Genomic DNA, 27499 nt, shown 5'->3' with positions numbered 1-27499 from the left:
GTCATTTAATTCATTTCAATTCACAAACATGCATTGAGTGTAAAATACTGTGCTATTTTTGTGGTTTAGTCTTTTCAGTCATGTCAGACTTTTTATGACCCCGTTTGGGGTTTTTTGGGCAAAGACACTAGAGTCGTTTGCCATTTTCTTCTGCAGCTCATTTTATAGATGAGGAAATTGAGGCAAATGGGGTGAAGTGACTTACTGGGGGTCACATAGATAATATGTCTTTTAGACCATATTTGCACTCAGGGTAGATGAATCTTCCTGACTTTAAGCCTGGCACTCCATACACAGGGCCAGTGAGCTGCTAAACACTGTATTAGGGATTGTTGAAAACAGGCAAGGTTAACAACATCTAACTGCAGAGAGGAATCCAAAGCAATCTATCTATCTGTCTATCTATCTATCTATCTATCTATCTATCTATCTATCTATCTATCTATCTATCTATCTATCTATCTGTCTGTCTACCAAAAATAGGTTTGTCAGAAAGTAAAAACATACCTCTGATTTTTCAAAAATTGGGAAATTATCATTGACATCTTTAATTGTAATTTGACATCCACATTCAGTTGCCTGCCCAGCTCCATCAAGATCTGCACCACTTACAGTCAGGCTATATTTGCTGTATTCCTAAATTTAATAAAAGAAAAAGAAAGAAAATCATTTATTCAAACTTTAAAAATATTTTATTTTGAACACCCAGAATAAAAATATTTTTGTGTAAATCAATAACTCTTTGAAAGGGAAGAACTATATTATCAAACACTGAAAATAAAGCTCCATTCAGGATTTATAAGAACTACATTTGGGGAAAAAAACATGTTGATTGTATTCACACTAAAGTGCTTCGGAAAAGCAATGATATCACAGTGGATGGCTAGCTGACCTTGGAGTATGGAAGATCTAGGTTTAAGATCAGTTTTTGATAAGTATTTTCTGTGAAACCATGAACAAATGACTTACTCTCTCATGGTCCCTGACAAATCTCTGAGACAATATATTCCAGAGAGATCACCAACCTAGATTCTTAGAGGGAAGTTCTCAGTGGGAGCTCCCCATATCAGTGAAATCACAGGTCCAGTAAAAACATTACTAAAAATTATTTTATGTTTCTTATTGCCTAGGAGATTTGAATATTTAGCTCCAGAAAGAAATGAATCTTAGGTTACATTTGGTGGTTGGACTATGGATGTTGTCAGCCATCATGAAAAGTATAGCAGAAGTTGCTTTCACTACATATCTTTGATAGGTAACTATTTAATTGCTGCCTCTTGTAGCCTGAGGAGTGATGGTTACGAATTTATAGGATGCTCCATTGATGGGCTCTAGGAAGCTTTGTTGCCCTGTGGGTTTTGTAGACCACAGTGTGGCAGGCAGTCCATAACAAGTTGATATTCTTTGAGTAGAAATGGGCAGAAGGTAATAGGGGTTGTACCCCTGAGAAGGAAGAAAGAAAATTGATTTTCCATTTCACGGATAATGATTCCCTGTTTTTGTCCATTTCCAGAACCCAATGCAGAGAAAAGAACTCGAGAATTCAAGAGGGAAAGGGGAAGGGATAAAGAAGGTTGATTATTGTAGAAAGAGGCAGGAGAGAAACTGAAAGAAGCCAGAGATGGTAGGCAAAGAAAAAGAAAGTAGCAGTAAGCTACAGATGGGGAAGACTAGAGGATTGCAGTTTGAAATTCCAGAAAGGTTTGAAATGGATTCCAATAAAATCTCTCCTTTTTGTTCAAAGATCTCTCCTCTTTTTTGGTAACCTGAGGATTTGTTCTCAGTCCAATACTTCCTCTGTTATCCCCATACTTTGCTCTGCAACCACTCAAATGTTTAAATTCACACAGCATGTAGGTGACTTGTATCTCTAGCCTTAGAAGGACTGTATTTTGCACAACAAATCCACACCCAAACTAACTAATTTGGGCTTGTTCTAACTTCTTTTCTCTTTTTGTCTTTTGGTGAAATGTAAGCCTGGGGAATTCCCTCTTCTGGCTTTGTTCAAGTGAAATCTTTTGGCAAGGAAGTCTCTAAAAATGTTTTTACTTTACCTCTCTATCAAGAGTGCTGGTCATTGAACGCACTTCCCCAGTGTGTCTATTGAGAAGGAACATAGGTTGCCCCGCAGGCTCTTGAGAGACTATTTTGAAGGCAATTTTAGAATTTAGATGATTTGGCTCATCAGCATCTGTCGCATTTAACACCATCACCAGTGTATCTAGGGAAAGAGAAGTTGAATAAAATGAATACTTACAAAGCTTTGTTATATTTACACAAAAGAATCAACAAAATTTCATTTTGTTCCTAAATTTATTTTTTAAAATGCCTATTGTTTATAGTTGTTTTGTGGATATAACAGTATACTCAGGAGTTAACTGAGTCAGATTTTAAAAGCTGTTAAAGGCATGGGATCTGGATAGCTGAAAAAGCAACATGCAGATTTAGAAATCTTCAAGCAAAGACTAGATGAGCTCCTGTTGAGGATGGCATAAAGGAGATCCTTGTTCAGGGGTGGTTTCTGAGGTCCCTTCCAGATTTGACATTCTGAGAGTCAGATGAGCTGACTTGCATAAATGAGGATGTGTATGGCCTGATGTAGTGATAGGATATTATCTGAAAGTCAGACCTGAGTGTGAATCTTGCCCCTGGCATATACCTGATGGATGAGCCCAGGCAAGTCATTTAACCTCTCACTGCCCAATTAAGACAACACCTGCCATGTTCACTTACTAGTCTCCAGGGCTGACTTTTGTATACTAGCAAGAATACTGAGAACTAGTTTGTTTTGTTACAAGCACAATTTTAGCTCTAATATGTCTTAATACTGTTGTAACTTTGAATAACAAGGTTTTGTCTACACAAGTTGAAATATTATTTCAATAAGGAAAGCAATATTTTCTAGTTAATGATAAAATATTTTTTAAAAAGAAAAATGAGGGGAGAATTGAGGAATTTCTTGGATGATTCAAGCAATGGTCGTTGTCCTTTGTTCTCAAAGAGGACCAAAATGACATCATTATGTTGGACTCAAGTTAGAGCGTGTCCAACTGTGGCTGATCAGACCAGTATGAGCTCAGAAGGCTCACAGGTCAGGCAGAAATAGTCCATATGAACATTTGGGGTGGAGAATGTCTCCAAATTTAATGATTCAAGTGATAAAAATAACTTCAAAGAAGAATTTCATTGGTCATACTGCCAGGCAGATTTAATTGAAATAACTCATGAGAAAGATTGATTTAATCATTTTCCTACAAAAAAGCAAATTTTTGTAATTTCACATACAAAGGAATAGGATCTGGGCATGTTATTTCATTGGTATAGGGAGCTCCTTTGTGAGGAAATTTCCTTTACCAATGTACATTGATACCTTCTCTGTATAAGAGCGCGGGTTGATTGAATCTGTAACTTCTCATCCCAAAGTAACTAACAAGATTCTGATACCTTTATAAGATTAGAACATCTCTCAAATCAAATTGAAGGCATTAAACTTGCCAGAAAAATACATAAATCAATTTGGAAAGCATAAAAAAGTCATTAGGAGAAATGAAGTGATGTTTCAAAGAATACATTTGTTCTGTTAAGTCAAAGGGCCACACTTGAGGAACTAGAGAGCCTCATATGACCTAAAAGCCATAGGTTCCCCAACCCTGGCTAAACCCTTTTCTCTCTGTTTTTCTTTAGGTAGATTTCTAAAACTCTCAGTGTATTGGAAAAAATTCTGCCCTCTAATTCTGTTCTTCTAATAGGTTCCTTTTTTTCTGTAACTAGGAAGAAATACAACTTTCAGAGTAATTTGTGATTTAGGGCCCTCTTTCAAGGTAGGCAGTCTCTTCCTTGCTGGAAGGACTGTTTCACTGTCAGAGTGACCATTACACCTGCTACTTGTAGTCTCAGAGAGTTGCCCACTCTCTTTGGAACTGGAATTCAGATCTAATGAACTCCAAGGGCAGCTCCAACTTTATGTTGCTCCTTTTTAAAAAAAATTTTGCTTCAAATGCCTTCCTATGATGCCTTTGATTTCCGCAGTGGACCTTTCCCTTTCAGACCTCACATAGCACATTGTGCTTCATTTCTGCATGCGTCTTTCATTATTGTGCATCACTGTTATTTCTGTGTCTTATACAAACTTTGCACATTCCCCAGCTCCTAGCACGGTGCCCAGAACACTTCATAAATGTTTAACAAATTGAATTGAGGGCACATAGAAGTAGCCTTGTGGCTATTTTTGATTATTGGTGATAGTAAATATGCTATTATATCTTTGCAGATGCAAGTGAACCTGGTCTAATCTTTTTTCAGATTTCTACTTCAAGGGGACAGAAATGGCTTGAATTCACTTTTATTGGACTTAAGAATTGGAGCAATTTTAGTCCAGATTCAAATTATGCTCCACATTCGATGAATCCAATTTGATGTGATAAGTAGATTTTTATTTTTAGTAGGGGGAGGATAGCATTTGGTGTGCTAGGTGGGTGACAGGAATATAGTGGAGGTGGCAAATACAAAAGGAATATAACTTCTTTCTCTTGAGGCACCCTTAACGCCTGGGTGGGGGCAGGGCATTCAGCATCAAGATTAAAATAGCACTATATGACAGCTTGTGACTTAGTGCCCACTGAGTGGCAAATGCAAGAAGTGCTACAGGAGCTCAAAGAAAGGGGATGGTAGAGTTGGTGCTTGGAATAGTCAAGCAATTCCCTTCTCTTTTGTCTTATATTGGCATTGTTTAGGCATCCTTTACTTCCCAGTTGTCTCCACACATGCCTTCAGCTCTGTGGTCATTATCCTCATCTCCCTTTGGATACCACTCTTTGCCTCCTCCCACTCACTTCTCCCACTTCCCCCAAGCTTTGAAAGGTAAGGTTTTGTCTTATCTTGCCAGGGCCCAGACCTCTACCTCCTCGCCACTTCCCATCCATCACCACTGTGTGCACACTCGCTTTACAGAAAACTCTTATGTGTTATCTTTCCCCATTAGAATATAAGCTTTCTGAGGTGAGAGGCTATCTTGTTTTCTTGTATTTGTACATCTAGCTCTTAGTGTAATGCCTAACACATAGGTTTAAGTGTTGAATAGATTGTCTATTTATCTTTTGATCCAATTCATTCAACAATCGGCCTAGCCTATCTTGAGGGAGATACACAGCTGTCAGGGGTGACTTAGTGTTGATTTGTCCAGTAGCCATGCTTTACAACTATAACTTCTTCAAATATATTTTAACACCAAATTGAATTAGAAAGAGTGGGATTTCTAGGTGATGCCTTTGCTTCCTAGAGGGAGTGTGTTTTACTCTACCTTATCCTATAATCTACTCCATTTTTATTTATGACCATAATTTCTTGCTCTCTTCATACAACGCAGGCGAAGCTAATAATGGTCTTCAAAAATCTTCTATGATTATAGCTTTTCATTTCATGTGACACAGCCTTTAAATTGTCTTGAATTTAGCTCTAGGCTTTGTTAAAAGCAAAAGCCTTTAATTACTCTATTTAACCAACCACCTTGACTCTTTTTCTTGCCTTGAAAAACATGTATCCCAAATATGTAAATTTTGCTTCAACCTACTTATGCCAATTAGGTCTTGCACAATTTAGTAAAGAGGAAGATTATACTCTTAAATTCTCCCTGGAAACTTCAGGAGGCATGGGCCAAATGGGATTATTGTCGGATATGTTTTCTGCTTTCCTACAGTCCTCTCATTCTTTAGATTAATGTGCAACCTTCTGTCTTAGTTGGTCATAACCAAGCACAACTAGCTATAACTAAAAATTAGCATTTATTATTTTAATAATGATAACTATTAACATCCTCAACAATGAATTACCCAAACCAGTTACTACCTGTATGACTTTAGGCAGATCTTGGCAGGCCTCAGTTTCCTCATTTGCAAAATGAGGGGGTTGGACTAGATAATTGCTAAAATATTATCTAGTTCTAAATATAGGTAACTTTCCTTGTTCCTTCTTTGGACAAATGATCTCTATTTATGGATGTCATTGACACTTGCTTTTATATTAGATTTAGAGTTTCTGGGGAAATCAATTTTAATATCATCCTGAGAAGCAGATGAGTGTCATTTGTCTGCAGTCAGGTCATAGATCACTGAATCTCTAGGTTATCTATGAATCATCTAATCTAACACATACCTGCCTGAGACTCTACTCAATTTACTTTTAATGACTCTGAACCTTCCCTAAACTCTACACCCAAAGGTGTGTTAGTAAACGTTTGACAACCAACTTGCCTAAAAAAAGTTTGCATGACACACTTTTAAGTTTAATTTATATTACTAACTTTTTGTCTATCACTTTCTTTAGTCTAGACAATCAACAAAAGGATAAATCAAGCCATGACTTGTAGTATTTTCTGGTTTCCAAAGTATAAATGGTCTCATGGAAGATTTAACAATTTTTCTTCCCAGAGCTGTGTCAAACTCTGCAGCCCTCCTTATCAAGAGCTGACTATATCTGCAGTACCCCCTTATCAAAAAAATACTTGAATGTGTGCCATTATGAGCATTCCTGCCATAAAAATGTGTGCTTTTATTTTACAAAGTTGTCTCAAGAAAAGTCTCTCATTGTATCTATCAGCCTTATATGCTATACCCTTGGGATCTACTTATCTTAACTCCCCTTAAACAGAGCTCTAAGACCCTTTGCACGCAGGGCAAACACCACAAATTATACTGTGGGCAGGGTATGAAGTGTACCCCCAGTTGAGCCATAGTTGAAGGAGAAGCTAACTCCAAAACCACTATTTGAAATTGTTAAGTTTAATTACTCTTAATAAGTAGTTACTAAAGTGTTGTTTCTATGCTGTTGAATACTACAAGAGCTGTCACCATCTTGTTTTGATACCCTGTTGCAAAGCCCTTTTCACCCTGCCTTGGTTGTTGTCAATCTGTTAACTAGGATTCATTGATGACCTACTATGTGCCAGGCACTGTGCTAGGCACTAGACCCATTTTCTGTCAGGTAGTAGCCCCTCATTCTCTTATTGGTCAGATGTTTTTTTTTCTCTTCCTTCTCACTCATTGTTTTTCAGTAGAAACCAGACATCAAGGTTTAGGTTATATTTTCAGCAGGCTGCCAACACCTTTCTCACTGGCTCAGATCACCAGAGTAGCCTGGTTAAGTAGGTTTTTTCCAAGGATTCTAATATGTCCTCTTCAAGCAAACCACTTTGACTAGGCAAATATTTAATATAGTTCCCTGACAGAGTAGCTTATTGACTTTCTTTGGCAGTACTACCAAATAGCCTGACTCATTATCTCTTTTGATCTTGTATCAGGGCAGAATTTTCAGCTCTTGCCCCTTGAATTCGTTGCTCCTTATGCCTTTTAAAAACATACCCATCTCAGGGGCTATGCCCTACTGGACACTGTACTAATTTGATCATTTTTTAAGGCAATACAGTAGGTTATTGTTACCTTCATAGATCAAGATTAATTCAAAGCAAATCCCAAAGACCACCTAGACTTCCTTATTTCCTTCTTCTCTCCCTACTCTCCTTGGTCTGAATTTTGTATACCTGCCAAGATCAAATATAAAATCCTCTGTTTGGCTTTTAAATGCCTTCATAACCTTTCTACCTAACTCCTTCCATGGACAGTCCAGTAACTCTGGCCTCCATCTTTTCACTCTGTGTATTTTCACTGGTTGTCCTCCATGCCTAGAATTCTCCCCTTCCTTTTCTCTGCCTCCTGGCTTCCTTCAAGCCCCAGACAAAAATCTGCCTTCTGCAAGAAGCCTTTCTCAGTCCTTTGATAATGCTAATGTCTTCCTTCTGAGATTATTTCTAATTTAGGCTGTATACATTGTTTTTATATAGTGTTTGCATGTTGTCTCCCTTCCTCCTTTCCCCATTAGATAATGAGATTCTTGAAGGCAGGGACTGTTGCCTTGGTACGTATTAGTCTCATATGTATGCTTGTTGATTGGAGTAGATTCAATAGATACATGGATAAATAAATACAAGATCATTTGAGGAAAGAGAGAGCTCCAAAAAGTAGAGGGATCAAGACAGAAATCTTTACCATAAGGAACTCTTGGTATGGAAATTGCCTTCACTTAGTGCACACTGGTAATTTCTCTGCAACTTAGATTATTAGAGAGTTGGCTAGGACACTTAGAGGCATTTGCTCATGGTCCCATAGCTAATGTGTGTTAGAAACAATACTTGATACTGGGTCTTCCTGGTTCCAAGCCAGGCCCTTTAACTACTACATTACATTGCCTCCTCAAGTCGAGAAACACAAATGCCTATTTCAAAGGGCATAGATTTTTAGATGAACAGGACTTGAAGAGAAGGCCATCTACCTCTCAAAAAGGTACACATAGTACTTAAGTGTATGTGTGTGTGTGTGTGTGTGTGTGTGTGTGTGTATGTGTGTATTCAGTTGTTTCAGTCAGGTCTTCCTGACTTCAGACCCAGTGCTCTATCCACTGGTCTACGTATGTGTATATATAATATATATATTTATAATATATCACACATGTATATACATCATATGCATATGCACAGTATATGTAAGATATATCACACATGCATATACATACATGCATATATATAGGATATTATGTGTATATGCACACAAACATATACATACACATACACACATGTGTATATATATGGTCAGCTAGGTGGTGCAATGGATGGAGTACTGAGCCTGAAGTCAGGTAGACAACTCTAAATATATTAAATATATGTTATATATGTATATATACATATGCATGCAATATATTATATATGTATATAAACATATAGATATCGTAAGTATATATATTGTGTGTGCATATATATATATATATATATGGTCAACTAGGTGGCACTACTACTAGTGTCCACTACTGGACCTGAAGTAAGGAAGACCTGAGTTCAAATATATATGTAAATATATGACATGTTATATGTGCACATGCATACATGTATAATACACTTCATAATATTATATGCTATATAATATATACACATGTAAATATTATATATCTGTATCTATATGCATGGTATACATGGGCAGCTAGATGGTACAATGGATAGAGCCCTGGGACTATAAATATACACATACATACCTACATACATATATATTTACATATACATACATACACACATATGCATATACACATACATGCGTATCCTATTGATGATATGCAATAATGCTATTAATACAGTTCAAAGAGAATGTTACTCATACATCAAAGGTATTAGCTTTGAAATTCAGGAATGGTGAGCTCTTAACCCAGTTCAACTAACACTTTACTGTGTGATCTTGGATAAATTACACTTCATCTGAAATTCCTTCTTTGTAAAATTAGAAAAATGCTTCCTTATTACATTCACTGGATTATTCTGAGAAATGAGATTTGCAATTTGTTGTATCCGTCTAGCAAACCACAGTGATGCCTAGTGTGAGAAAGAACTCTATAATGGTGGGTTCTGTGGAAGGCTTACTTGCAGCACTGTTTTCTTCAATTTCACCGTAGAATACGCTTTGTGCAAATACTGGAGCATTGTCATTGACATCTAAAATTTTGACTGTAAGCACAAGTGGTGTCTCTACATCTCTTCCCCTTTCATCCAGAGCCTGGCAGTTGATCTAGGAGAAAAATGAAAATGGCATTCACTATCAGAGGAAATATCCATGACTCTAAATTGACAAGTACTATATAGATTGGTTAATTGTACATTATAATGCAAGCGCAAATAAATTTTTCTAAATTAAGAAGTGGCATCATCAATCGTAGAACAGAAGGGGAAATTCAGAACTGTATTATGGCACTACTTACCAGAAACATTGGGGTTTCTTCTCGATCAACGATTGCTGTTATGTTAATTTCTCCAGTTCTGGGGTTAACAACGAAGATACCGTAAGGGGGCTTATCAATTCCCACTCCAGAGATACGATATGTAATTTTCTGGGTTTTTTGAAAATCTGAAGTAATCTGCATCAAAATATATGAAAAATTATTGGGATCACCGTTAAAAACAATTTATAAATCCCTTTCCCTCTCCAAACACCTCTCATTATAGATTCTCTTCTCTATTTGGGGACAGTCTCTCTGCCCTCCTTTATTGTCTCCATCTGCTCCTTCCCTAATCTGTAAATACTGAGGAACTTAAAAAAATTCACATGCAAACTGTCAGTGATATCAAGAAGGGATCATTTATTTTTCGTACATAGCATATCAACTTTCTAAGGAGGCCTTTGTGCATTAGAACTAGGGTTATGGTGAGGGGTCTAGGTACCATGCTTAAGTCCACAGGCAGAGAGATTTTAAAACATGTGCAAAGATCAATCTAGATTTTTCAGTTATTTAAAAGCATTTTATGATACCTCTAGTTGCAGGTCCAAGGGGTTAAATGTGAAGGAAGGAAAGAAAGCCATGTAGAGTATTGATTTTAGAATCAGAGGACCTGAGATGAGATGCTGCCTCTGATGCTTACTCTTTGTGGTACTTCTTGGACCTCCTTAATTTCTTCATCTGTAAAAGGATGGTGGTTTTAAATGGCCTCTGAGGCCAAATATAGTCCTGCCAAAAGCTTGTTAATTCCTATGTGATGATAACCAAGTGGTAGAATGTGATGGCAGGATTAGACCAGACCATAAACTTCTCTTATTGTGGTGTTTGATGCCCTCTACAATCTAGAGCTGCCCCTGGGCCTACCCTACTCATCCAACTCTCTTTTTTACTACTCTTGAAACACAAACCTTCTAGTCCAACCAGACCAATCTCCTTCCTACATCCCTCATGTGCTGTGCTAATTTTAACTCCAACTAATCTTTGCTCATGTGACTCCCTCAAGACTTCATCTCCACTTACCAAAATTCTATCCATTCTCCAAGGCCCAGTTTGAGTATCTCATTTCCTATGGACTTTTACTGACCACACCAGCTTATATTATATTATATATTATATTATATTCTTCCCTTCTCCGATACTCCAGAGCAATTATTATTCATACAATTAATTTTGGCATTTAGCCGTATTCAGCCTTGCAAACTTCCCTAGCAGTTTCATGAATATATCATCATTCCCCAACTAAATTATGATGACAGAGATAATCTTCTCTCAGGCTCCCCTCCTATACCAACCCAAGACTGAACATTTAGGAGATGCCCAATAAACACAATAATTTTGTTATTTTAAATGATCAATAAATGTCCTATTTCCTGTTATTTCCAATTAAATCTAATCTTTTTGGTACTCATACTTCTATTTCATGTACAACTTACGGTAGCAATCGGATTCCTCTTTGAATTGTCTTCTCTTTCTCGACAAGGTCTTGCAAATTTGACCCATTCACGTTTATACCTTCTCAGGGGCTTCTGCAATGCAGTACCGTCTTCTTCATTTTGTTCTTTTACCTTATTCAAAAAACCCAAAAGGAAATAAAAAAGGTTCCATCCTAACATATGCCTCCTTACACTAAGCTAGGGAAGTCTGCAAACTTCTAGGACCAAAGACCAAATTTTTGTTTACCTTGTCAGCAAAAGAAGTACTTAAATATTCTTGACAAGGCTCCTTGAGATTAGAGACTCTCATACTTTTTTGTGCACCTCAGAATATCTAAGAGTTTCGAGTGCACAGTTGTTTAATAGAGAGTGATGATTAAAAGGAAGAATGCATTTGAGGAATTACAGTGTGGACATGTATAAAAATCTGGTCTGTAAAAATTGTTTAGAAATTTGGCAGAAATCTAATAAAAACATTTCCTTGCGTAAATGTTTCAACTTTAATGTTACATGTTATTTTTCTGTATTTTTGTCTTTCATTTGTTTTTATCTGTATTTTAGTCAAAATAATTTATTCATACATTACCTCTACCCAGAATTCACTGTTGACCTCCACCGCCACCTGTAAGCATTGAGAGAAAATTAGAACAAAGTTGGGTTCTTGGAATTAAGAAGAAAATTATAATCACTATTATGTTTATGTTTGTTTTTATACCTGTACCTCACATATACACACATACACACATGAAGTTGTGGGAGTTATCTGGGTCTAGACTTCTGATTTCATCAATATAAGGAACTTCTGGTATGGAAATTCATTCCACTATGATAGGTCAGCAATTTGTGTGTAACTTATAGCCTTAGAGTAGGATCTAGGAAGCACTGAGAGGTTGACTGACTTGTTCATGTTCACACAGTCAGTATGTGTCCAGAGGTGGAGCTTGAATCCAAGGTCACTGTGATAGATCTTGAAGTACAGATATCTATTTCACAGGGCATGGGTTTTTGATGAGCAAGACTTGAAGAGAAGTCATTGACAGGAAATGAGACATCCTCAGGAACAAGTTCTTCCTGTTCTTTACTCTGACAAGGATAATTTTACTAATAAAGAAATAACCTAATTGACTTTGAAAAAGCATGCCTGGCAGTCTGTTTCTAGAGCTCTCCAATTTTTTTATCTCCTTCTAAATAAAAATGGATACCTGTAGCTATTAAAGCCAAAGGAGAGTGTGATTATGATGAGTTTCATTAAAGTAAATGCCAAAAGGAGTTGTTAAAATTCAAAGCCCCCTTCACTTCATAGTAAAAGGCCAGCTTAGAGGTTATGTTGACCATTTCTCATAGAAAATTAATAGCATTCATGGTGGAGAGATATATTTTATTGGATATTGGTGGATGAGGAGAATGTAGCTGGTCAAGGTCTGGGTAAGATAAAAGATGATTATATCCTTTCAAATTCACAAAATGTAGTTTGTCATGTGTTTGTTAATCTGTTATCCATACTATCCATCCATACTATCTGAACCAAAATAATTTAATGAGTGGATAACGAATGCCCATTTTCCAGATTATGAAGCAGGTAGGCAGCTAAGTGGCCTAGTGGAAAGAGCACTGGACATGGAGTCAGGAAGACCTGAGAGCAAATCCTACCTCAGACACAGATCTGTGAACCTGTACAAGTCACTTAGCCTCTATTTGTTTCAGTTTCTTCATTTGTAAAATGGAGATAATAATAGTGCTTATCTGTAAAATGGGGATAATTATAGCACTTGCCTCCCAGGGTTGTGAGAATGAAATGAAATATTTGTAAAATGCTCTGTAAATCTTAAAGCACAATATAACTGCTAGATATGTTTTTATGGCATGCAGTTGGATGGGCAATTTATTGAATTAGTCTGCCTGTACATGCGCAAATCTTATGCAGGAAAGAAGTACCATAAGCTGAACCAAGAATTGTGTTGGAGAAAGGCAGTTAACTAGGTGACATTTGGGAAAATAGAAAATGCTTTCAGTCATCCTTAACGTAACTTACCCTTTAAAAATACTAATATGATGAAATGAGATAATATATATGAAGTGCTTAGCATAGTACCTGGCACATAGTAGGTGCTATATAAATGCCTATTCTTCCCCCTTTCCTTTCCCTAAAATTCTCCTGATGATCCTGTATGACTTTAAATAATTAGCAACACAATCTGTAAAGCATAATAATTGTGAGTGACCCAAAAGCAATGGAGAGACATATGATTGGCATTAACGGGCTGCTACATATTGCTAGTAATGACCTATTCAAGAAACAAAATATATAAAAAATATGATTACGTTAGAGCTGGAAGGGATCTAGGAGATTATTCAGTCAAACCCTCTAATTTTTCTGATGAGGAAACTGAGGTCTGGAGAGATTAATTGACTTACCCAAGGTTACAGAAGTAGAAAGTAGCTGAAGTTGGTTTAAATTCAGATCCTCTTTCTGTACATCGCACTATTTCTCATAGCATCAAAGAAATGTTAGATTAAAGAAAGGAGATGGACCAATCACGCGTCAAGAGCGAGGGATGACTAATAGATAGCCCAATTGCTACATTGGTTTTGATTAAATGTTAAAAAAAAAAAAGCAAAGAAAAGAAAGGCCACCGCTGTGTTGAGTTTATCTTGGAGGATTTGCGGTAAGTGGGGCACGAACAAAGCAAATTACTTGGGATTGGAATATGTACTAGTAGAGCAAAGACCCACATCAAGGAATTATAGATTTAAAGCTCAAAGGGACCCTAGAGTCACCAAGTCCCACCCCATCATTTTACAGATAAGGAAACTGAGGCACAAAGAGTTTAAATGATGTGCTCAGGGTTACACTACTAGTATTATTGGAGGTAGGACCATGCCTACTCACAGTATACCAAGAATTATCCTTGTAGTTAGTTTTTATCAAAATGAACAAAATGTATTTAAGAGACTTAAGACCTTGGAAGTTTATAGCTTTTTTTAAAGAGAAAAAAACAACTGCTGCTTCCTTTTCTCTTGAATGCACCTTTCGCTTATCTGTCCCCATGTTGTCCTTCATTTTGTTCCTCTCTCTTCTCCCTTCTTCTGGCTGAAAGTCTACCCATACTTCAAGGGCCAGTCTAAGTCTCACCTCTTCCAGGAATCTTGGCCTTATATTATAGACCTCACTGATTTCTCCCTTCACTGAACTCCTACTAGCTTTTCTAGTCTGCCCCATTCCCTTTAACACTGACACAGTTATTTTGTATTGTTCGCCATTAAATCACATATGTGAATCTAGCCTCCTCAACTAGATCCTGATGTCTTCAAGGCCAAATACTAGGCCCTTTACTATTTTGTATTCACCACAGAACTTAACAGGAGTCTAAGCATTTCAATAGATACCCAGTCTATACTCATTGGTGAAATGATCACATGAGCTAAAAAGAAACAGTTTAAAACACTTTAAAATGTTTGGGAAAATTTATTCATAGAAATATGTAGCGGTATTAAGTAGTGGCTCTATAAGGAGCAGTAGGGGAAGGAAGGCCAAGGTGAGAAATATTTTATATTTTTAGAATTTGGCAAAAAGTTTGGTTGCTCTGGAACCCTATAGATTGATTGCTACACAGTTTATCAACTCTTATAAGCTTGTTAGGCAGGCATAGCCCAGGATAGAACCAAGAAACAAAGAACACCATTCCAAGGGATTCCAAGGCCCCTAATCAAAGACATTGAGTTGAAGCAAATATTTAATGAACACTTGTTCCAGTCATTGAATAAAAACTAGGAAATGTGGTTACAGCAGGTCTGATCATGTCTGTGTCTCACCTCTGTTCCCCTTTATTAAGCAACCACCTTGTAATCTCCTCCTATTAAGTCCTTGGGAAAAAAGCCCAGGATAATACAATTCTTTTTACTGGAAGAAGTGGAAGAGTCATGATTCACAAACTATGAGAAATGCTTAGAACTGATACCACACAAAAGATCAGATTTTTTTTTCCTACAGGTATACAAAGTACAATTCCTATTGAGGCCTCTTCAAATCCTTTGTGGCAGTAGGTGGCTCATCTGTCCTTAAAACACACACACACACACACACACACACACACACACACACACACACATCCCGACTCACCCAAATTCCTATATTCCTGTGAAGTATCCAAAGGAAAGATAAAACATGAAAAATGGAATAACAGTTTCACTTAATATGTTTGTAATGAATGGGGGCCTTGGAATCATGAAGCCAGACCTTCAAACTCCCTGATTTAATAAGCAAAGCCTCTTGGGTCAGACTCCTGGTTTCCTCTTAACTAGAGGTAGGTAGGACTGACTCTTGAAGTGACTAATGGGTTAGCATGGCCTAGATCAGAACCAAGATTAAAGGGATAGCAGCCACAATGATCCAACCATTAAAAGGCTGTTAAATAGAAACTCATATTTAAAAGAAAGTTGTTTAGATCACCAAGAATGATGTCTCAGTGTCTAGTAGCATCCCTAGTGAATCCTCAGTGCTGCTATGGCTAGAAAGAAAGGACCAAGAGCTAAAAGGATCATGCCAAAATTCACACATAAAGGCATTTTACATTAGCTGTGTGATTCTGGGGGAGTTACTTAACCCTTTACCCCAGTTCCTTCATCTGTAAAATGAACTGGAGAAGGAAATGGCAAAGCACTCCAGTATCTTTGCCAAATGGATCACAAAGAGTTAGACAGAACTGAATGGTAACAAAGAAGAGTGAAGAATGTTCTGACATCTTACAGCAGGTTTATTCCTGATTCCCTCAATTATCAGTACCTCCACTTTCCAATACTGTTTATATTTACCTTGTATATATTTTGTGCAGTTAGGTGGCACGATGGAAAGAGTATTGGGCGTGATGTGAGGAAGCCTCATCTTCCTGAGTTCAAATCTGGCTTCAGACACTTACTAGTGGTGTGATGCTGGGCAAGTCACTTAACCCTGTTTACCTCAGTTTCCTCATCTGTAAAATGAGCTGGAGAGACTGAAAAAAACCACTCCAGTATCTTTGCCAAAAATACCCCAAACGAGGTCATGAGAAGTCGAACACAACTTAACAACAACATATTTTGTATTTACTTAACTATGTAAATGTTATTTTCTCCCAATAGAATGTAAGTTCTTTCAGGGCAGGCACTGTTTCCTTTTTGTTTTTGCTAAATACACAGCGTTTAGTACAGTGCCTGACAATAAATACTTGATGAATGTATGTCCCCTTATCATCTGTGTGCACTCTCTATCCGTGGTGTCAGTTGTATTCTCTTTCTTCTCAGGACAGCATGATCTGTGGAAGAGTGTGTGCTATGTGTATAGTAGGGCAGAGTTTTCCTTCTCTTTTCATGCTGTTTAAGTGTATTTTGCTTTGATATAGTTGATCTGGTAAAAGGAACATTGGTAAGGTCTATGGTTTTGAGCAGAGAGAAGCTTACCTAAATCATTCCTTGAACCTGGGATAGGTTTCATTGGCGCCATGATTAAGGAAGGTATTGTGTATACACGTTCATACAAATGGAAACTAATGTTGCCTATACTTTGGCCTAAATCAATCAGAGTTGTGTGAGTTAGGATTTAGAGTTTTGTCTTTTTGTGTAGTTGTAAAAAAATTTCCCCTAAAATTCTCAGCAAAAAAATCCCTCCCTTCTTATGTCCTTTTCTTTCTTTCTTCTTTCCTTCCTCTCTTTCTCTTTTGAAAAATGGTTTCTGCCACTTGGTAACTTTGTGATAGCAAATCACTCAATATTTCTAGGCCTCAGTTTCCTGAGCTACAGAATTAGGAGGCTGGACCATATATATTCTCCAAGTTCTCTTCTAGCTCTGAACCCTACAAGTCTATGATTATAAGCTTCTCACCTAGCCTATTGTAATGATCTCTCTCCGATGATTGTAAACTTAGGACATTTGAAGCTAAACCTGGGCCATAGTATTAAATTTAACCCTAACTATTTATTTAAATGTGGGCAAGTTAGGGGTCATTTGACTTTTTGTATCTCAGTTTCTTTATCTCTTAATGAGGGGGTTGGAATAAAAACTCTTTAAGGTAGAATATAATGGTGGGTTGGATCTGGACTTATTATTTATTAGTTATCTATTAGTCATACAAACTTGGGCAAGTTATTTGGCTTATCTGGGTCTCAATCTACTCATCTGTAAAATGAAGACATTGTGCTAGATAGATGGCCTCCAAACATTTTGATCAAATGTCCTGTCAGCTAAAATTGTTAAGCAAATATGTGCATATCTACTTATTTATAAATTATATGTACATACATATGTATACACACATACATATGTAAGTGTAAATGTACTGATAATTATTTATAAATCTTACATAAAAAATAGAAGTGAGAAGAGGATAAGTTAAAGATGAAATAATATTTGATGCTAGAGTTAATAGGGAGTCTCTGGAGAGCATTGAGCATGGGAGTGACATATTCTGACTTGAGATTCAGGAGGTGTGGCAGATGTGTGGAGGAGGGATTCAAGAGGGGACAGATGGGGCAAGGAAACCAATTAGGAAGGTATTTTGGTAGTTCTTTTGAGAGGTGATGAAGGCCTACAGTAGTTGATGAGTGCTGTTTGAATAGAGAGAAGGGGACAGATGCAAGAGATGTGAAAGTGGAAATGACCATTTTACCACTGATTAAATATGTGGGGTGAGGGAAACTGAGGAGTTTGAAAGTACATATAAGCTGTGAACCTGGAAAGAAAGTGGTTTCCTCAACCCAGTCAAGGAAGTTTAGAAGAAGGGAAAGTTTGGAGGAAAAGAACTGTCACAACTTGTCCATGACTGCTCATCCGGCATGATTCATTCAGTCTCACCTAAAATACCAGGAAAAATGGGGAATAGAACGTCCTACTGGCCACTGCCCTGAAGTCCACCACCCAAGTGGTGACTGACACAGTCAAGGCATGAACAAGCTGTTGGTGTGGTGGGAAGGCTTATTACAAAAATTTCCCAGGGTTCGCGACTGTGGTATCTGGATTATGATTTGGTTATAATGGCCCTGAAGGACCTACATCTAGCTCAGAATGGGCAAAGGCTGGAAACTTTTGAGGGACTGGGGCAGATTTGGAAGTATTAGGAGATCAACTCAGGTATGATTGTGTTAGGGACAAGTGCTGTGATAGGCTTTTTAAGAGAGAATGGGATGCAGCTCACCCGCCTTCCCTCTAACTGGTTGATCACACACTCCTTGGGATCAGGCCCAGGAGGTTATAGTTTCCACTTTGGAGAGCTCTAGATTTTGAGGTCCCTTATAAACCAATGATATGTTTCAGCTTTAGAATTCTATGCATTTATGAGTCTTTCCCCAGATTTTTAAGCCTAGGCATATTTACTATTGGCATTAAAAAATAAACTTTTGACAGCTTTTACTTTTTACATTGTTTTAAAATTTTGTCCTATATTCCTCCTTTTCTTCCAATTCTGTGAGAGCCATACTTTATAGCAATGGATTCTTTTTAAAAGAGGAAAAAGAAAAAATAGCAAAACTGATTAGTCCACCAAAAAATATGGTGCAAATATATGCAGAGTTCCATATCTGTAGACCCTCCTTTCTCCACCCTTCTCCTCCACCTTTGCAAAAAGGTGAGGGAAGAACGGAGGTGTCTTCTCATGTCTTTATTAGAGTAAGTTTTACCAACATTTTGAAAACATTAAATCAGAGTTTTGGTACATTGAACTACTTCAGATTATCGATGTAGAGCTAGAAAGACCTTAGAAATCATCTGCTTCACTTTACAGAAGAGGACATTGAGTTCTAGAAATCTGAAGTGATTTGGCCAAGGTTACACAGGTCCTACATGGCCAAGTAGGACTTTGGCAGAATCCTTTTTCTAATTCCAAACCCAGTCCTCTTCCCCTTATGCTTGAAACTCTGAACTTAATCTACATAAAATGTAGAATAATCTAATCTTGTAAATGAAACAAAAGAAACTAAAATTCCCTAAAAATTCATGTTTTTAGATCAAATCTTTGACAAAAATATGCTTTATGTTTTTTTGAGTACAAAACATGTAATTGGAGATGAGAGCCCTGCCTATACACCATGAGCATTTTTAAACATATAGGTTATTTTGCCCCTAAATGTTTATTTTTGAATGTGTACATTTCCAGTGTACATGAAAATGTATTCAAGCAATGCCAAAAAAACCCCTTTAACAAATGGCATGTTCTTCTCTAACATGAGGAAGATTCTCCCTCTCTCCTGCCCCCAATCAGTCGATGTGTAAAGTGTCTCCAAAGTGGGAATATATGGAATAATCCTGAGAGGGAGAGTCTATTGTTTGACCCCCAAAGCATATATGATCAATCAATGAGAGGTAGCTAACTGGTGGCCTATTTTATATACAACTGTACTATCTCTTTAAACAAGGGGATAGTTTACCCCTATCACCTCTGATTTTTCAGGACTGTGAAGTCTGTGGGTCAGTTCCACAGGGTGGTTATAACCTAGCTGATCCAGACACTTATGCTAGGGATGGCAGGAAAAATTTCTTGTTGTATCCTCCTCCCCCTAACATCTCCACATCCTGCCCTCCCATTCTTCTCCTTGTGGCTACTGTGCATCCTCTACCTGGGGGATCCATGCTTTGGAGGAATGCCTGGAAAGACCTCAAACACTTTTTCCGTAGGAGAAAGTAGCACCGGATGAACAGGCATAGACAGGCTGTGATTATATTTTCTTTCTCCCAGACTCACAGCACTCTTCCAAACTGTCTTATTTCTGTTGAGGACAGCAGCATCCTTCTAGTCACTCAGGTTTACAACCTGTCACTGTCCTTCAATACTCATTTTCTCTCACCAGACTTATCCAATCAATTGTCAAACCTTGTCCTTTCTACCTCTACAACATCTCTCAGAATCCTATCTTTCTCTCTGTTCACATAGCCACCAGCCCATTTCAGTTCCTCATTGTCTCTCATTTGAACTATTGCAAGGACTTCCTAATTGGTTTCCCTGCCTCAGGTCTTTACCTTTTCCAATGCGTATTCCACATAAATACAAAAATGATATCCCTATACACTGTATCACTCCTTTAATTCAATAAACTGCAGTGACTCCTCATTCACTCAAGGATCAAATACGTAATCTTTGCCTTTGTAAATTTCTATACTTTTTGTAAGTTTCACAATGTATACAATCACTGCGATAGCAACATGTGTATAATTTATAAATTAGTAATACATGTATTGGGGATCTAAGCTTAAACATTTTGTTAATCCTAGGGTATGGGATGTAAATTTTTTGGAAATGCCACACTGTAGAGTTGAAAATTAAAATGTTGAATGGAACTTGACATTTGACACCTTGTCAAATTTCCACACCCATGTTGACTTAAGTTAACACCTTTTACTCTTTGGGTAGTCTCACTATCATTAACTTCACAATTGCCTTTTTTTTTAAAAAAAAGTTTTTGTTGTTCATGGAAACTTGTGATCACCCTAGGCTTAATTTCTTGCCAAGATAACATAATATTCATGGTCCTTGAAAACAATCAGAACGTTAAAAGAGATAACCATTTTCATCATCATCTACACCATCTTTATTATTTCTATCCATTATAATCTAGACAATATTCATGATAATATTTTGCATAGCACCTTAGGCTTTTGAAAACATCTTTTGTAAACACTTATCTCATTTTCTTTGCATATCTGCCCTTTGAGGTAGGTAGGGCAGATATAATCTCTGCTTGGCAGATGAAACTGGGCCCAGAAGAAGTAGAATGGCTTGCCTAAAATCATAAAAGGTTTGTCAAACCAGGATCAGGACCAAGGTCTGTGAATTCCAAATTGAATCACTCAAACCTGTATTGATCTCTTTTCTCTTTGATCTTCCATTGAATTTATATGTTTTTTTTAAAGCCATACAATTTAATACTTATTATTCCCTGTTATTTAAATTTTTTAAAATGCAGATATTATCTCTCCAACTATGCTATTTTTCTTAAGGACAATTTACATTTCTTATATCTCAAACCACTTGGCACAGAAGGCACTCAATGAGCCCTTTGAAAAATCATAGAGTGTTAGAGCTAGAAGGGAATCAAACTTTGGACCCAACGAAACAATTCTCTTTACAGTATTTCTGACAAATGATCTTCTAGCCTCTGCTTAAACACCTTCAGTGATAAGAGGACTCTTTAGATAGACCATGCAGAAGAAGGGAACCTGTGGCCTTGAGGCCAATGTGGCCCTCTAGATCCTCAAGTGTGGCCCATCGACTGAATCCAAACTTCAAATAACAAATCTCCTTAATAAAAGGATTTGTTCTGTAAAACTTGGACTCAGGCTACATGTGACCTTGAGGTCGCAGGTTCTTCATCCCTGGGCCATGGCATTTCAGGACAGCCTAATTACTATAAGGTTCTTCCTTAAATTGGGCAGATTTTTACCCCCTTGTAACTTTTAGTCTCAAGTCTGGTTTTGTCCTCTGAACCTGTATATGTGTAACTCATATGCCCGTAAAATTTTTGACCGTTTCTATTCTCCTCACTTTTAGTATTTATTCTCCCTCATTGACTTTCTTTTTTTAGTCTTTTTTTTATTGATCTCATCAACTTTCAACTCAGGTCTACTCAGTTAAAAACCACAAACAAGCATGATATAAGTTCTTACTCGTGCATTTTGATCATTTCTTAATGAATTGTTTTTGATTCTTAGATTGTGATGCCATTGGTATAGGAAATTCCCTGAGCGCACTCTTTCTGCATTGATGTTGGTCAGCAGCTCATTTGGTAGAACTGAGAGATTAAGTGACTTGCGAGGACATCACACAGCCTGTATACATCAGTGGCAGGATGGGACTGCAAGACTTCTGGGCTATGCTACTTCTCAGTGGATGTTGCTCTATGGTATTTTATGTTGAATGAATATAACTTTTGTTCTGTACCTCTCATGGTGAGAATTTTCTTTAGCAACTGAAAATTTCTTTGTCTTTCAATGGGTTTTAGTAATATGCCCTACTGATTTCTCCTGAAAAACTCAGTCTTTTTCATTTGGTATTAAACTGACCTTCTCTTTGCTCCTCATCTGTGGCACTCTATTTCCCATCTCCTTCCTTTCATATTGGCTATTTCCCATGCTTGGAATGTTCTCTCTCCTTACTTCAGTCTTGTGAATAGAGCCTTTGCTTGGGGCCGCCAGGTGGATAGAGTGCTGGGCCAAGATCTGAGCTCAGATTCAACCTGAAACAGTGGTTGTGTGACCCTGGGCAAGGTACTTAACCTCAGTTTCCTTTGTAAAGTAGGGATAATAACAGGACCTATCTCCTAGGATTATTACAAGAATAAAATGAGAGAATAGTTATAAAGTATGTTGCTTAGTGTCCAGCACATAGTAGGTAGCTAGGTGTGGCAGGAGATAGAGTGCTGGGCCAAGAGTCAGGAAGACTTATCTTCCTGAGTTCAAATCTAGTCTCACTTACTTTACTAATTGTATGACCTAGGGCAAGTCACTTAACCCTGTTTCTATCAGTTTCCTCATCTGCAAAATGAGCTGGAAAAGGAAATGGCAAATCACTCTAGTATCTATGTTAAAGAAAACCCCAAGGGGGAAGATACAGAATTGGACATGACTGAAAAAAATTAACTGGAAGTACTTATATAGTTACTAATTACTATTGTTAAATCCCTCTCTTCCTTTAGGAAGGATCATTTTCATTTAGTCCTTCCTGATCCGGAAACTGCCAGTGCCCTCGCTCCCAAAATACCTTGTCTTTAACCACTTGGTATGTATTTGTATTCATTCACTTTATGTTTATTCATATGTTTCATATTGTCTCTCCCCATTAGAAGGTAAATTTATTGAGAATAGGGATTATTTTATTCAGGGCCTGGCAAATAGTAGACCCTTAATAAATGCTTGCTTGTTGATTGATGCTGCACAACAGACCTTTAAGGGTGCCCTAGGATGAATATGGGGGTGCTCAAGATCCATCTACTATGGACTTCAAGAAATTATGGCAGTATTGGGTATTCCTTGTAGCCTACTGTGTCCATTGCTGCAAGAACATGCAACCTCCAGCTGTAGGGTGTTGTAGACTCTTCAAGGCTTTCAGAACTTCTGAGGTTCAGGCCTACACTACAGCAGCAGGCGCAGGACTGTGGCTGCTTTGGGAGCATATTGGAGGTCTGGTACTAATCCAGAGACTTGACCATGTGGGGGTTGTGGGAGCAGAGCAGTTTTAGGGCTGCCTAAGAGTTCTCCTCAGTGTAGGAAGGCCCTAGAACCATTTTAGATCCCAGAGAGTTCCTCTGGGATTTGGGGGCTAGCTGTGGGCCACAATGGGAAACATAGGACGTCTGAGCTTATTTTTAGTTCATAAAGAAATCTCAATAGTGGTCATGTCTTATGCCCAGCTACTGTCTAAGACACCCAGGGAGGAGAAGAATCAGGGAGTGTGCAAAAAGCCAAAAGGAGCATAGAAATAATGGAAAGAATGCTAGAAGTCTAGCTTCAGATCCCAGTTCTGACATTAACCAGTTGTGTGACTGACAAAATACTCCAAGCCTCAGTCTCCTCTTCTGTAAAATGGGGATAATAAACTTTTATACCTCCCTGGCAGGATTGTTGAATAGAGCATATTTCATAAGTCTTAAATTGCTATAAATATATATCTGAGAGACATGGGCACTTTTGTTATGTGGCAAATTACACTTTGGTTACTTCTTGACTCTTCGGAGGTATTGGGAAAGACCATTAAACTGTTCTAGTTCTTTCTAGAACATTCTTGATAAATAGATAAATGTGAGATTACAAAAATGGAATTGCAATGTGAGTCTTGCTGTTGGAAAGCCAACCTTAGACCTAGATATATATAGCTTTTGCTTGAACGCTTGCAGTGATTGAGAATTCATTGTTTCAAAAGGCATCTCCTTTCATTAATCAAAAGCTCTTGTAACTGGAAAGTTCTTTCTGTTTTTGAGTCAAAATTTGTCACTACTTGTTGGTCTATTTATTTCAGTTTTCTGGATACAAAAGACTTGTTTTTTTGGTGCCCAGAGTGACATAGTAAGGGAGGAAGAGCCCTTGGTTTGGAGGCAAAAGACTTGGATTCTAGTCCAGGCCATGCTACCTACTACTTATTCAACTTTAAGCAAGTTATTTGATCACTCTGGTCTTAGTTTCCACATCTGTGAAATGAGAGGGTTGGATCAGATGATTTGTGATATCTCTGCCAACTAGAAATCTATGAAACCAGCCAGTGGAAAAGCGAGACTGTGTGGTTGTTGATTTATATTCATGATTTATTTCAGTATAATGATAATAATAAAAACAACCAACATTTATAAAACACATCGAGCTTCATAAAGTACTTTATTAATACCCTTAGGCTAAGTGATTTTTTAAAAGAAATATAATAGTTAATTAATAGTATACATAGATAATATCCCAGGGCAGCTAGGTGGTGCAGTGAATATAGCACTGACTTGGGATTAGGAAGACTCATCTTCAGGAATTCAGATCTGGCCTCAGATACTTTTACTAGCTGTGTAACTTTGGGCAAGTCACTTAACCCTGTTTGCCTCAGGTCCTCCCATGTAAACAAAGAAGGAAATGGCCTTTCCATTTCCATTCCAGTATCTTTACCAAGACAACCCCAAATGGGGCCATGAGGAGTCAGACATAACTGAAACCACTTTACAACATATAATATCCAAGCTAGTATTTTTTCATTCTAGAGTTAGAATAGAGATCAGTTTTTCATGTATGTGTGTATGTTGTATTGTTGTCGTTTAGTCATTTCAGTTGTCTGATTCTTCATGAGCTTGTGTACTGTGATACCTGCCTGCCCATATATATGTGTGTATATATATGTATATATGTGTATTTGGTATATGTACATGTATGTATATATGTATACACACATGCACATATATACACATATGCAATATCATCCTATATATCATCCTATAATCAGAGGTTTGCTGTCAAATATTTAACAGTGGTCTCCAATAAAAATTTATGCCTTTGAATTTAATCTTCTTTATTAACATTTTCTCCATCACTCACTTAAGTTTGGCAATCCACAAAACAATAAATCAAGCCTGATTTGTAGTATTTGCGAATTGCTTAGGTATAACCTCTCACAATAAAAATTTAACAGTTGACTTTTGAGAGACAATATTCTCTGGCTCCAGCCCACTCCTATTTCTCTATCTCTGTAATTTATAGTTATTTTATTCAGGGTGTTCCAAAAGTCTTGGTGCAGTTTTAAGCTTTTATACCTCAGTAAAGTTTAAGGTTTTTGGGATCTGCTGCATATCTATATCTAAACCACCTATATCTATATCTGGGTCTCTGTAGAGATAGAAACACATGTATATGTAACAACTAAAATACAAAATACAAGCTACCTTCAGAAAAATGGGTCAAAATTCCTTGGCTCCTCTGTGGTCTAAGTCCTTTTCTGCAGGAAAATGGTTGATATTGGTACAATATGTCTTCTTAGTAATGGCTTATAATGTTTAATAATAGCACTATTGCTAAAATGACTCTTTTGTTAACCTATCCAATTGTAAGGGAAGGGAAGGGAGTGAGCATTTAGATAGCACCTACTGTGTGCCCAGGTATTGTTCTAAACACTTTTTACAAATATTATTTCATTTTATCCTCATAACAAACTTGGGAGATAGGTTCTATTATTATTCCCTTTTTACATTTGAAGAAACAGAGACAGACAGAAGTTAAATTACTTGCCCACAGTCATACATTTAATATCTGAGGCTGAATTTAAACTCGTCTTCCTGACTTTAGATCTACTGCTTTCTCCATTGAGCCACTAGTATACTTCAAATTTCAATAAAACAAAGCATTGATTTAAAGACAATTTCAATTGCAACCTTGAATATTAAAAAAATATCTCAAGGGTCAAGAACAGACATATAAGATATCTGGTCATAGGTAACTGTGAGAATTAGAATTGGCTCTATTTTGTTTGCTCAGTTGTAGGGGATATCTTAGAAAGAACTCACACCCTAGGCTGGAGACTGGATGAGCTGATATCTAAATTCCCTTTAATTCCTAAGATTTTTCTATTAGTTGCTGTGTTTAGGTGGTGAAGGCATAGCCAGGAAGAAATCAGCTTGTTTTTTTTTTTTTTAAAATAATCTAGCATTCCTCTATAGAAAACACAGAATAGTGTTCACTAAATTGAAGAAATGCTTGATGGTGATTTGTAGAATAGACATTTATCTCTGGCTTATTTTGAAAAATGTGAATTATAGTATCCCAATGAAAAACAAAAACAATAATATTGCTAAACTCAACCTTTAAAAGAGCAATTTCAACTTTTTCATAGGCACAGTTATATTTTTATAGATTCGCCTCAATATCTATAAGAACTCAACATTTCCATATAATCATCCTTTAAAAAAAGATGTAATTAATATGTAAGGAGCAGATTGTAATGATTGGGGAGAAGGGAAAACTTACCATTAAAATGACCAGAGCTCCGGCAGTTCTTAAAGCAAACCAGCCCATGGCCTCTTATTTTTCCTGCAAACAAATCCCAGTGAGCGGCTGTTTCAGTCCTTGTGGATTGAACTTCTTGAAATGGAAAACTTGGAGGAGCTGGATCTCAGCAGTGTGTCTCCTCCCTTCTAGAGTGTGCACATGCAGCTGTTATGTGATTCTCCACCTTAAAACCTTGGGTTGGCCTCACCTGAAAGACTTGCATCATTTTTGCTTCCAGGTAAAACCTTAGACACACCTTATTCCTTGTGAATTGAATCCTTTGATGGAAGCTGAAAGGAAATTTCACAGGCTGAAGACAAAGTGTAATAGGAAGATGCTAGATGAATAATAAATTTATCACGTGGAAATGAAAAAAATCACCCTTGATCACAATGAGAAAGAAGTAGCCAAGTTTCTCCATTTGGTTAGACTTTTAAAATAATAATGATAATAATAATAAAAGACTATGTTTTTATGTAAATTTTGGACATACATATAGTAGAAATACATGTAGGGGACAAAAAGTTAAACAAAAGTTTCAGGAAAAAGTTTTAAAAAGTATTCAAGGAACCAGCAGAATATGTCAACTTAAATAGTGGAACAAGTTCAGGTCTCGGAGTCAGGACGTCTGAGTGAATCCTATCATGGGATTTACTAATTCTGTGACTTGACTCCTCTGTGCCTCAGTTTTCTTATCTACAAAATAGAGAAAACAGTATCTGTAGTTGCATACCTCTGGGGATTATTGTGATAAGCAAATGAGATAATGTATGTAAAATTCTTTTTAAATTTTAAA

General features: G+C 37.2%; 1 protein-coding gene across 1 annotated transcript in view; it reads right to left on the bottom strand.

Moving 5' to 3' along the window:
• Nucleotides 1–26990, bottom strand: part of DSG3 (desmoglein 3) — a 49575-nt gene extending 22585 nt beyond the window's left edge. The window contains exons 1-7 of the mRNA XM_072604475.1: nucleotides 26683–26990; nucleotides 11824–11859; nucleotides 11238–11369; nucleotides 9790–9945; nucleotides 9455–9599; nucleotides 2055–2221; nucleotides 508–636 (exon numbers count right to left, since the gene is read on the bottom strand). Of these exons, the coding sequence (XP_072460576.1) occupies nucleotides 508–636; nucleotides 2055–2221; nucleotides 9455–9599; nucleotides 9790–9945; nucleotides 11238–11369; nucleotides 11824–11859; nucleotides 26683–26730 (813 nt within the window). The 5' untranslated portion in view covers nucleotides 26731–26990. The remainder of the gene's footprint in view (nucleotides 1–507; nucleotides 637–2054; nucleotides 2222–9454; nucleotides 9600–9789; nucleotides 9946–11237; nucleotides 11370–11823; nucleotides 11860–26682) is intronic.
• Nucleotides 26991–27499: the final 509 nt, after the last annotated feature.

The sequence above is a fragment of the Notamacropus eugenii genome, chromosome 4 (assembly GCF_028372415.1).
Source record: "Notamacropus eugenii isolate mMacEug1 chromosome 4, mMacEug1.pri_v2, whole genome shotgun sequence".
Classification (NCBI taxonomy): domain Eukaryota; kingdom Metazoa; phylum Chordata; class Mammalia; order Diprotodontia; family Macropodidae; genus Notamacropus; species Notamacropus eugenii.
This window is presented reverse-complemented; position numbering and strand designations above follow the sequence as displayed.